The sequence below is a fragment of the Balearica regulorum genome, chromosome 10 (assembly GCF_011004875.1).
Source record: "Balearica regulorum gibbericeps isolate bBalReg1 chromosome 10, bBalReg1.pri, whole genome shotgun sequence".
NCBI classification, from domain to species: Eukaryota; Metazoa; Chordata; class Aves; order Gruiformes; family Gruidae; genus Balearica; species Balearica regulorum.
The window spans coordinates 1,367,346-1,379,750 of record NC_046193.1 but is presented as its reverse complement, the minus strand read 5'-3'; the positions used below and the strand labels follow the sequence as shown (position 1 = coordinate 1,379,750).

The following is a 12,405-nucleotide window of genomic DNA, read 5'->3' as shown; positions in this document are numbered from 1 at the left end:
TACTAAAAGCACTCTTGCTACATACTAAGAACTTTAAGCAACTGTGACAAGGAATGTGTTTCAGTTTGTTGTTACTCATCAGTGAAACTTCATATTCACAGTCTGGTATAAGAGGACTACCGAGGCTGGTGTGCGCTCTGTGCCCAGCTTGTGTACGCTCTGTGTGCTGTATTTCATGTGTTGTGAACTTTGCTTGGACGCCTTCACGCTAGTCCAGCTGGTGGTAGTGGACGCACTGTTACAAAAGCATGGTGACTTATTAAATCAACTAGCATTAAGTGGCCAAGAATTACTTTTCAGGGTGGTTTTTTTTTGTTGTTGTTCAGAGATGCCAAAGGTGGAGTTGTCTTCAAACCAGTTATGTCTTTTATTGTATTTAAAACTCTAACTTGCTTCTGCTGTTCCTCCCTGAAAGACGTTACCAGGTGATCGATTATGTCAAGATACTGCAGGTATCAGTTGCCTTTTTCTTTTTTTGCATATTAACCAAATGAAATGTGGAAAGAAAAAAAAGAAGAAAAGGTGAACTATTGTTATTTTAAATATCTTCTCAATTAAGAAAACAGAGCTAAAACAAATCCATTCCGTACAAAAAATTCTGGGTGTACGTTTTATACAGGTTCCACAAAGGAATTGATTGAGAGCTGCTGTGGAGCTGGACAACAGTGGGCTGTAGACAACGGGGAGTGCACAGAAATCCCTGTAAGTGGAATGGATGGTGATATTTGCAGGTACGTAAAGCAAAACTGAGCATTTTAGATTAACATAGAGAGCAGCCCTTTAGAAGAAATCAAATGATTGTACAATTTGTAAGATGTTCAGGAGACTGGGAACTGTTCACTTCATTGTATAAATTACTGGTAGACTGGCAATATGTCATGGCAAATTAGAAAGAAGGATTTCCCCCTCCCTTTCCCCAAATCCTAATCTAAACAAAAGCCTTTTAAGGTTTCTTTTCCTCTCTCATATGAGCAGAGCACAAATTTTTGTTTTCCAGTTCTATGCGCATCTGTGGAGTTGCAGATAAATAGAAGGGCAGAGTTTGTCTTCTATTTGGCAAGTGCTAAATGCAATAGTTATCCATATCATTAAATGATGTGTTTATTGTCCAGTGTGAATGGCTGCTGGTTCTGATGTCTGTGTTCAGCTGGAGGGGGGACCATACGCCTTGATAATGCTGCTGGTGTCAATAGCATCTGGTCTGAGGAGGGTGCCAGATTTAAACTGCACAGCGAGAAAAGAAGAATGGGTGCAGAGTAACCTAGACGGCTTATTACACTAGCTGCGACTCATCCCATCTCTCTCTCCTCCCCCCTAGTCTGAAACAGGCCTTAGGGAGGGATGAAGGCAAAGTCATCGGAGTCTCACACGGTGCAACATAAGCCAGATGGATTTCACTAAGAGTGATCCCAACGTTTTCAGTGTTAAAAAAGTATGGCATAATCGATTTTATCAAAGTTAGTATCATTGCACCTTTCTGAAGTTATTGGGAGATTAAAATCCCCCCCCACTAGGATCTGGCATGACATAACTGACACAAACCAACTGTCTATGAAGTAAAGACAGATTAAAAAATTCCAGCCTGGGCCTAAGTAGGTGCAAATCCAATACATTAATGAGTTACACCTGCACATCTGAGACTGGGTTTAGATGAAAAAGCTGGATCCTAAATGTTTCAGTCCCTGTGAATCTACTGGGATTTGAAAGAATAAGAGATCAGGAGTTGTTTTACTTTCAAAATTTCGGTTCTGTCCCTGTTTTAAAGATTTAAAACCATCTGTAAATATTCTGTGTAATGAAAACATTTCATGTAAAAAAAGTATTCAAATCCATGGCCGCAGAACCTTGAAAGCATAGACAAAAACTTACTGCTCCCACTGGGAGATGTGCCGGCGTGCAGAGCTGGTCACTGCGCATATGTCCAAACCTTTACCTGGGTGCCAGAATGCCGGCAAGTAATGCAAGCTCCCGAGAGTCTGCCACTAACTCGGCTCAGTATCTAAAGACTTTGAAAGTAGAAGATAGATACTAATTGTAAAAATTAGTAACTTTTCTACCAGGACCATTATCTATAAATACTTGGCTTTTACAAGTGACCACCACTGAGGACTGATTTTTTCAGCAGAGGCAAATAAGTGAAGCCTCCCATGTGTCGTCTGAGGCTGTAGATTGTTTATGTAGAGGTTGCAGATTGAGGTGTCTGTTGCCTCTAAATACTATTTTGGGGTTTTCAGGTGGCAAAACCTTAAATGATAAAGCTTCTTGTTGATGTATCTTGATGTCACTGGACATTCGTGTGCCAGCTTGGCTTATCTCTGTGTAGTGACCAACAACACTAACTGCAGGATGGGAACTGGGACTACCTAAAAGAGATCATGTGTAGTAACTAGATGAATGAAAATAAAGCAAGTTACAGGAAATCCTTGGATAGTCAATTGATAGCCAGATGTAAAAATACTCCCAGAGCTTGTACCACTGGCTGTATCAGAAATAGGATGTTAGGCTAGATGAAATCTCATCTGACCCAGTTATAGTAGTTTTTATCTCATAATTGATATGTGGTTTATTGTAACGGAGCAATGTTTATCTGGGTGGCATTTACTTCAGCTGTAGAAGTATGAATCCTGCTTTTTGCTGCCATGCTGTGTCCCAGTTTGAGACTCCCATCAGGTTAATACATTGATGTCAGTTCACTGATCTTAACTCATTAACTCTTTCCCTAAAGCAGAAATGTTCTGAATCTTCTTTGAACCAACAACTCATTGATCTGGTCTGCAAATAGGTTTGTGACAATGCATCAGCAAAAGATAGTTAGACATCAAGGTTATTGGAAAAAGAAAAACTTCACTTAAGTCCTTCATGCCACCGAATCTGTCCAGAACAGAAATTTACCCGTACTCATATTATTTCATCTGAGTTTTAACGTGTTCACCTGTGTCACATACACCTAATCTACTGGTCATGTACTCAACATAACTTCCTCAGGAGAATTCTTGTGGCCTGCAGCTCTCAGACCTCACCCTTCCACATCACAGGGGTCCTTCCCTGTCCCAGGACCAGACACACACCCCTCCCGGGGAGCCCCTAGTCGTCGTGCTGCATGGATCGAGAGACAGGGTCATGGGGTAAAGCCAAAGGGACTACGTGATTTTGTCTGCCCTTTTGTACGTGAGCGAAAGAAGCAGATACCTCTTTGAAGGGGCGGGGCGGGGAGCGGGGAATCCACTGGAGACTTTAATAGGGAAGAGTATTTTATTATTTCAATGAACATCTATTAAATTTCATTTAGGAATTTGCCATTTAATTTTTTTATCTGTTTCATTTCAACCTTCAGTGAATCTTGTTAAAATGTTTTAACATTTTAAATGCTTTGAAGAGCAGTGTATAGGAAATGTACATTGCCAAAGTACTTCATATCCAGTGATCAAGTCCTCATAACCTTCTCTTTGATAACCAAAGTTGGAGGAAAGGTTAAATTCTGGGTTACAATCTGCAGGGCTATAAAGGAGAGTTTATAAGGGTTTTGTGATGTGACACTTTCCTTAGGTCCTGTCCAGAGCTTCGTCCTCTAGTTGGTGAAGAAGTAAGTGTGTACACATGCGTTTCCCTTTCCCCACTTTCCAGGGAAGAAGGTTTCTGTCCGTTTTCTGTTTCCAAAACCTACTGAAGACTTCTGAGAAGCAAAACACAGGGAAAGAGGAACTGTTGCACAGATATAGATGAGCTTTAAGAGATAATTGTGACCCGACTTTGAGGGCAGTGACCTAAACACAAGACTTCTTGAGCATTTATCAGTACATCTTTTTATTAGAAATGAGAGGAAAAAAATATATCCCGCAAAGGTCAGCGGTACTGTCTGTGTTATACTAGTATTGACACACGTATCAAAGAGACCAAATCTGTGGAATGTGTGGTGAATCCAATAGGTCTGGGGTTTTTTGCATCCCATCCTGATGTCTTCTCAATGTCAGTGAACGCTTGACCTCCGTGATCCTTTGCAGAATTGCTCAGAAGCAGTGTTGTGCCTCCACCGTAAAGGAGAACAGCTGCCTGGCTGGTATGATTGCTGCGAAGGAAGGAGATGTTTGCGGACCGGAGGAAAGCGATCCCTGTGGAGGATCATCATATAAGGTAAGTTGCTCTAATACTTCTATAGGTTTTGTTCTGATATGGAGTGTCCTCATTTCCTGCATTCAGCAGTAACTTATTCATACATTATTATGGAGCACAGTAGGTTATAAAGTTGCAGGAACATGGCAGGGAAATTATGCTGTTTGCATTTAGGTTTCAATTGCCTGGTGATGCAGCCCCTTTTAAAACTTCATAGTAATGTTGTTTTGAATTATTTCCATCTCCATTTTTAAGATTTACCTTGCTGTATTGCTTTTGCTTCCTCACTTTGGAAGTAGCTGAAAAGACCATTTTAGTTTTTATGTCTATGGTGTAGAAGAATTTAGAAAATGATAGGGCAAAACTTAATCAAAGATATAATGCAAAACCCATACTGAACAGTTTGCTTGGCTACAGTGTTGAATTGCAGCCTCATTTCTCAGTTAAACAAAACGATGGACTAGAGGAACAAGCATTTTAGATGATGATGGAAGCTTTTGTTCATAAATAAAGGCAGACCATTAACGAATGGTTCAAATCACAAATCACAAGCTGCAGCCTCAGCTTGCGTAAATGAGATTTGCTTTATGAGAATCAGTGGAGCCAAACCAATTTAAACCAGTTTGAAGATTCAGCATCTTGCTTGCTCGCTTGTCTTGTTTTTACCAGAAGGGTGCATTTCAGAATTCATTTTGATCTGATAATAATTTACATAGCTATATCTAAGCTTAAGTGCAGCTTCCGTTGTCTCAGCAGGGAACTGATTAGTTCTGTCTGTTCTTATACATCGGGGATTCTTGCGGATAATTGTTCACTGGAAAAGCAGAATACATGGACGTCTACTGCGGAGTTTAAAGTTTAATTAGCTATGCCAATTTGTCATTTTCAGAACTATTATTTACTTGGGTCTGGAGTCTATCATTAGAATAAAAAGAGAATTTGTACACTTGGGAGAAAACATTAAGGTTTCTGAAGTGTGACAGAGTTATTATTCTTAGGTTTTCACTATGGGTCTTTTGCATGCCAGGCAGAGCACAACCCGTAGAGTAAGTCTTATCACACATGCCATTCCTCAGGAGGAAGTGGAGAAGGAAAACTTCATCATTCCTGTCTGAACTGAAACGAGTTACACCGTACTCTTGGGGAATAGCTCTTTGTGCCAGTTCCAATGTAATGGTTTCCTTCAAGAGAAACCATCTGAAATTGTAAAATTAGTGAAGGAGCAGCTTTGCCCTCCTCTATAGCTCCTAAGTCATTGCAGCTACTGCTTGAAAAAAATAATTAAAATGAATAAGTATTGAGAGTGTTGAGACTAAGAAAGGTTTGCTAATTTTATTATACTTAAAGATTCTTTCAGAGGTGACCTCGCAGAAAATGCTGACAGCGTATAGCGGTCTTTCCTCTGACCTGCTCCACTATTAGTGAGTGCTGTGTCGGGGTGTCATAAATCAAAGAAGTTTGTCTGGAATGTGGAAAGATAAGTTCGTTGCCCCAAAGACCTTGGAAGACACTTACGCTGTCCTGCTAAACGCTAGGGGTTTTACTTCCAGGTAACAAACATGTGTAGGTCTTCTTCAGGCGTTTTAGATGTGGGGTCCTTACTTTTCCTTCAAGATGGCTGCAGCAGTGCCAGTTCTTTGGATCCAGGTATGCAGCTTGAGTTCAATACCACTTAACCTTAGGCTGATCGTACCTGTTATTTACGCTAAGAAAAGAGCACATGCTTAGGGACTTTTTGGTAGCGGATGGAGATGCCACCATGGTAAATCCAATTATGCTGGATTCCAGGAAAGGTATTTTTGAGAGGAACAGAGAAAGTTGTGAATCAAACAGTGGTTCTCAAGGCATGTTTCTCAATGTCAATGTAAAAATGGTATGTGAAAATTTATTACTAAATCAGTTGTAGAATTCTGGTGAACTTCAAAAGGTAGCTAATAGAAGATCAAGACATTCAAGTTTCTACATTTCAGAAGGAACTTTTCGACGAACACATTTTTTCACTGGAAAATGAGACACTTGTATTCATCTGGAAAATATGTGAACCCAAAAGTGTGTGACTGATTTAATACTTTCTGTGGTGCCTGCACATGGGATAAATTGTGAATCAAAACTATGACTGAAAAAAAAACATTTATTCAAGGCTAATATTCCAATATTTTACAGCACTTCAGTAAAAATATCTATTGTCCTTAAATTCTTTTATCTTGCATACTGAAGCTGAAAAATTTGTACCAAAACTAAAAATATTTACAGAAAGTAGAATTTTCAGATCATAAAATTTTGAACTTGGGGATTCTGGATTTGGGGAGGATGAAAACAGGATTTTTCTCTTTTCTAGCATGACTACAATCAATTATAGTTATATTATTTTTTAATACTTCTTTTGAAAAGATGATTTAGCCCCGTTAGTATCAAAAAATAATTCAGCATCTTCAGGACCTGTACTGTAAACTTTTCACAAACATGCCTTTGGGCACATAAAGGCAACTCTTTATGGCTGTGCATATTTGCAAATGTGAATAACGTCTACTGCTTATGATGGATGTTTGTGGACTTTTCAGATTAGAGAGGAAGGACATGAAACATGAGCTCTAGCCATAGGTACTGGGCTGAACATGCAAGGCGTACATACCGCATGTGAAATGCCCAAGAAACCCTAAAGCTACAGTGTTTGAATCTTGAAAAAGTGACTCAGCAGAAGTTTCTGCAGATGGAGCTGTTAGTGGACAAGTTTCCCCATCTCCCTAGTGGAGACAGACTCTGATTTAATGGGAATGCCAATCGAGGATTGCTGATCGTGAAATGACTCCTTTCCAGCTCCATACTGCGGCCAGCCCTTACAACACTGCTGCTCTTATTTGCTCTCCTCAGGCCAGAGAGCTCTCTCCTGGGAAGTAGGAGCTTAGTTTAGTTTTCTTCTGTTCCATCCTTGGACTTTCTGTTGACATAGCTAACTGGTGCCAGTTTGAATTATGGCCTTCATTTTATGTGTCTGATGCCTTTTCGTAGACTGCATATTTGAATAGACTGAAATTGCTTCTCTTGGTTTGGAGAGGCTGTTTCAATGTAGCTGCAAACCTTAAATGAGTGCTGCTGGGCTGGATGTCATGACTATCAAAGGAGTTGCAGAGGGAGAGACTCTGCATTTTATAAATATTCTGCCGGTAAAAGCATCTAAATATATATGTATAAGGGATGTCAGGACACTTACATTTAAATCCAGAGAGGCATCTTCAGTTCACTTATGACCCCATATGTCTCCGTAGCAGAGACTTACAGCTCCTCAGCTTCCTTGCTTGATTAGGTATCCACTATGCATACACAGTATGGACTTTTGGAATTTGATATAATTTATCTGATGTATTTTTGTGACTGTGCAATAGATTTGTATGTAAAGCACAGCGCAGGTTTTGCTTGCCACCTGCAGCAGAGGAGACCTCAAGAGAGGCTACATTTCAGGGATGCCCCGTCAATGAAGCTGCTGCTTAGATGCACTCAGGAAAGAAAAGGAAGGCAAATAGCTCATAAAATATACCCTGGCCTTTCTGTGGCCACTGTCTCAGCGGGATGCTGTCCAGGACAGTCAGGTAGTTAAAAGTCACAGTAGGTTTGCAGGGCAGTGGAGCATAGAGTCTTTACCGACAAAGCTCAGATGCTGCTGCTGATCCTCATGTCCATGCAAGATATTTACAATTCCTTTCACATTGCTTCAAACTAACCATTTTTTGCGATCTAACGTGACAACCTATAGATCTGTATTACTTTGTTTAGAATATACTATGTACAAAGCAATGGCTGTGTGCAAAGGCTAGAAAGAGGTGATGTGCAGCACCACTACTGCCTCACATGCGAAGTTGCTGCAATCATTGTCACAACGAGTTTGTGTGTAGCCTGGTTGCAGTTGACCCATGTGTGCAGGGATGGCAAAAACAAGTGCAAGCAAAGCTTTGATGTTTGCGAACGTCTAAACCCCAAGTGCTTTTCCAGATGCTCTGCTGTTAAAGAAAGTGCAGGTCGGTTCCAGGTGTGTGTGTGTGTGGGCTCATCTCTGAAGCGGACTGTATTAAATCCTCATTACTGATGGTCTCCTCCTTTTGCAGCAATGCTGTGATTGCTGTAATCTGGGCCTGCGACTGAGGAGCGAGGGGAAAACCTGTGAGTCCAACATAAATCTAGGCTACCCCTGCAGTCACGTGATGCTGTCCTGCTGCGAAGGGGGAGATCACTTTATCCATCCAGAAATAAAAAAGCATCCTGAACCTTTGCCAACAGTGACACCTGAGAAGGGTAAGTGTCCGTTTGTGATTTGTAAGACATTGCAGATAAGGTCTCTGCCTCACACGGTCGTACGGGGAGGTGCTGTAAGGACTAATGCTACAGGAGCACAGTTGCCTTCCATCTCAGATCAAATAGATACTGCTTTGTTCTTAAAACAGTTTTGAAAAAGAAAAAAATATGTCAGTGTTTCTGATCCTCAAAACATACCTTCTCTAGTAGTTTAGAGTTTTGTTTGGGGTTTTTTTTTGGGTTCCCCCCCCCCCCCCCCCGCCCCAAGTCACATAGTACAGAGACCAGCCACTAATCTTTCATTGTCTTTCAGCAGGAGCAATCCCGAAAGATTCTGCATAAAGCAAATTAGGGGTGTTTTCCAGCCAAAGTAGTCCCATGGATTATGATACCAATGAAACATCCTGGGAATAGATTTCCTATTGTACCGCTGAACATCACAGCAACTTTCTCACGGCACGCTCCAGAGAGCACCACAAATTTGTTTGTACTCTTTCAACATATCAGCATAGTGATGCTAAAGACCTAAGTCAAATCCCTGCAGCCAAAGAGGCATGACAAAGGGAGCGTGACAAATCTGGAGCTTGGACAGCTAGATTTCCTCCCTCAGCCCAAGGCCACGCTCCTTCTAGCATCACTCTGTAGCCACCTGTCATGCATGAGTTGCATGGTAACCTCCTGCGTGTGCTAGGGTTCAGGTTTTGTCCATTCTTTTCTCATGAGCTGCACATGTATTTTCTCTTGCCAACAAATGTAAGGGTTTATTTCAACCTAGCTGAGACCTCACTGAGCAAGGAAGTTTGCGTGTATGTGTTTAAGAAAAGCTGACTGAGAAACTTGTGGAACAATTCATTTTAGTATTGCAGAAAGTCTTGTCAAGCTTGGTCAGGAAGTGAAGAAGTGCTTTTGCCAGTGTTCAGAAGAAGTAAGTAGAATAGCCATGTCACTATTAAGTGGGTCCCAGAATGTTTGAAATGCTAGGTACAGAAGCAGCTAATAAATTAATAGTGGTGTTGAAAAGAGTTTCCAAACCAACTGGATAACTTTTTCTCCTGAAATTAGAAATTCAGTGTGGTTCTTCAGTGGGACCAATCTCAGGTGAGGCTTCAATGTGATACCTTAGTTCAAATAACAGCAGCAGTGGTGTTAGTAGTCAGTGGGAAAGGTGAGCCCGTGACCTCCCAGGGTCACCCTTTTTCTTGGTGTGTCCTCTAAAATGTCCGTCCCTCCAGCCTTACAGAAGGCGGTAGTGGACCTGCATTTGGCACAATGCTGTTATCTTCAGGGTGGGTTCATTTTCTCTTGTCCTTGGAGTAACTGATTTGGGTAGATTTGCCTGTATCTGGAGTTTGTGTGACCAAATGCTCCATACTGTACAGTCCTAATGCCAAAACACTTTTCAGAGAACCAGCAAGTGTTGTTCTGTTGTAGTTTCAGAGACAGAAGATCACAATGAAGCTTTGTCCATCAGTAATGAAGCTGAGCTGTCAAATAACCTGCCTGGAGATGACCTGGATGAATGTCTTATCTATGGTGGGGAACTCTGTCAGCATTTGTGTATAAACACCGTGGGCTCCTACAAGTGTTCCTGTTTTCCAGAATTCACTTTGCAAGATGATGGGACCAGCTGCTCTCCAGGTGAGAAAATGAGCAGGAAACACCCTGAATGATGGTGTCTTTGTGCCTCCTGCATTCGTCTACCAAGCTTTTCTTTTAGTTTCTCTGTAGTTTCTGTGAGGTTTTTTATAGGTACTGATGCATGGCTATTTTCTGTGGAAATTGGACAGGTTAATAATGTAAAGAAAAACAACCATTTAGGAAAACTTAATTATGCCTTATTTTTGTGTATTGGTGGCATGAGATCAGGGTGGGATTTAGTGTGTTCGAATGAAGTCTGTTTTCACTTTTCAGAAGAGGATTTGTAAAGATTGTTAAAATGAAATACCTTTTCTTCTTAGAGTCATTTTGTATTTCAGAGCTAGCTTTCCTTTAGATAAACTTTGCTCAGTTCAGACAGAGAGCATTGCTTCCTGAACTTTGATTTTTATCTAAAATCATTAACATCTTTCAGTGATACAAAATCTAAATATATCTAGTGTGGTGGAAGTCTTGAAAAGAAAGTCTGTTGTGTTGTAATTGTTTTGATGTCTGGAGTTCTCCAATGGCAAGATTTCAAATCAGATAACCCAAAAAGTTGAAACCTTATATTAGTTACAAGTGCTTTCAGTTATTTAACAAGGAAAATAAGTGTTGCCATCCAATGACAAAGTTCCTTAGACTTCAAGCGCTTTCTGCCCAAGCCAAACAATGTGCATTCATTATGTCATTCTTCTTGACGTGATATTACAGCGCTTACATTAATAATGTATTTGACAGTGTTTCTGCGGCAGCTGTCTGCCCTGTTGTTTATGTTAAAATTCTGAGGAAGGGGCCTAATCCAAAAGAGGTAAAGAAAATGGTTCTTATTTCAGCACTGCAAAATTTGGCTTGATCACTCACCTGGAGCATACGTGTGGTTTTGTTTTCCTTTACTTTGCTTCTCCCATTACTAACTCTGTCAAAGTGCAGATTTGTGTTAATACATCTTGTATCTGGGTAGTCAGAATTCTTGGCAGATGTGCGAGACTGCAGTGCTTATGGCTGTGCCAAGAGGTGTAGAGGGATTTGCAGAGCTCAGCTGAGGTAGAGGATTGCGACGAGGGTAGGGGACTGCTAGTGAGACATCTGAGGCATGTAGGAAGAGCGAGGTGCCGCTGTCATCGTGGAGTACCGGGTCAAATGAAAGGCTGGGCAAGGGAGATGGCAGGGCTGGGCACCTCACTCGCTACGCTTGGCTGAACCGTATGTGCTCCACCTGGCCATGGGTACGGTGGCCCTGCATTTCTCGTTTTTCCTTTGCGCATGTGCACATCTCTGTCGTGTGGTCTGTATGTGGAGACCCACACCAGACAGTTTGAAATCTCACACTGCTGGTAATTTTTACTCCTGTGACTTGATACAATGCTTTTGTATTTGTACCTGTCCCAGTACGTTTCCTGCTCTTTGCTGGACTGTGAATGTTTTTGTATTTAACTTTTGGCTTTTAAAACGTGTCACATTTTTTCATGAGCGATGTTCATGCAGTGGCTCCGTGAGGCAAGGAGAAAACATACATGGATGAAACTTCAAAAGCTTTTTCTAGCTTCTCTGCTCTCTTTCTGGGGAAATCATTCAGGATATGCCACAGGCAGGTGTCTCGCCTCTGTGTGTTTGCCTCTGTGTCATAGCCCACTGTATGTCTGTGATTTTTATTTTTTTTTAAATGAAATCGCTCTTCCTGTACCCCAAACCCATATTGCAATCACACTCCATCATTTAATGTTGCCATTGTCTGGTGGCTCACACTTTGCTCCAGGTGACACTTGAACTCAAATCAATAGGAATAGGACACATCCCTCCTAAGGAAGAATTTAGCCTTATGGATTTAGGCTTCTGTTTTGATGATGTTGATAAACTGGATTACTCTTATTGATGTAAGAGGTTGTTGGTTTTTTTTAACTATTCTGATACCTTTACCGTTACTGTTTGTTGAAAATCTTAATGACAGATAGCACCTGTCATGTTTTCCGCTTGGCTGTGTAAAAGTCATTTCAGAGTATCATGTGCTTGTAAAGGTGAGTGTCTGTTTTTCGTCTGTGTTGAAATAGGACGTACAGAATAAGTTTAAAGACTTGTTTTGGATTCTGCTTTTTTTTATCAGACACCAAATGAAAGACAACCGCTGTCTTTATGATATAGCAGCATTTTAAAAAATAAAATTAACACTTTCTGTTTGATTCATTAGGTGTTGCAATAGTTTACAGAAGTAATTTTCAGCCAAGCTCCGTGATCTGTATTCACGACGTTAGTGAGTGTCTCCATTAGCTTGCAGTGCTCTGTGTGTGCGTGCTGTCGGGCAGTTGTTCATATCAAACAGATTGCAGCATCCAAAACTGACGATTCACCTCCGTGCAGAGACAGTTGTCTAGG

General features: G+C 41.0%; 1 protein-coding gene across 7 annotated transcripts in view; it reads left to right on the top strand.

Annotated features, from left to right (window-relative positions):
• The window catches only part of FBLN2 (fibulin 2), a 107,290-nt gene that overhangs the window by 70,543 nt on the left and 24,342 nt on the right, over nt 1–12,405 (top strand). For all 7 annotated transcript variants that reach the window (XM_075762663.1, XM_075762666.1, XM_075762668.1 and 4 more), the window contains 4 exons: nt 620–731; nt 4,002–4,131; nt 8,211–8,397; nt 9,829–10,035. In XM_075762663.1, the coding sequence (XP_075618778.1) occupies nt 620–731; nt 4,002–4,131; nt 8,211–8,397; nt 9,829–10,035 (636 nt within the window). The remainder of the gene's footprint in view (nt 1–619; nt 732–4,001; nt 4,132–8,210; nt 8,398–9,828; nt 10,036–12,405) is intronic.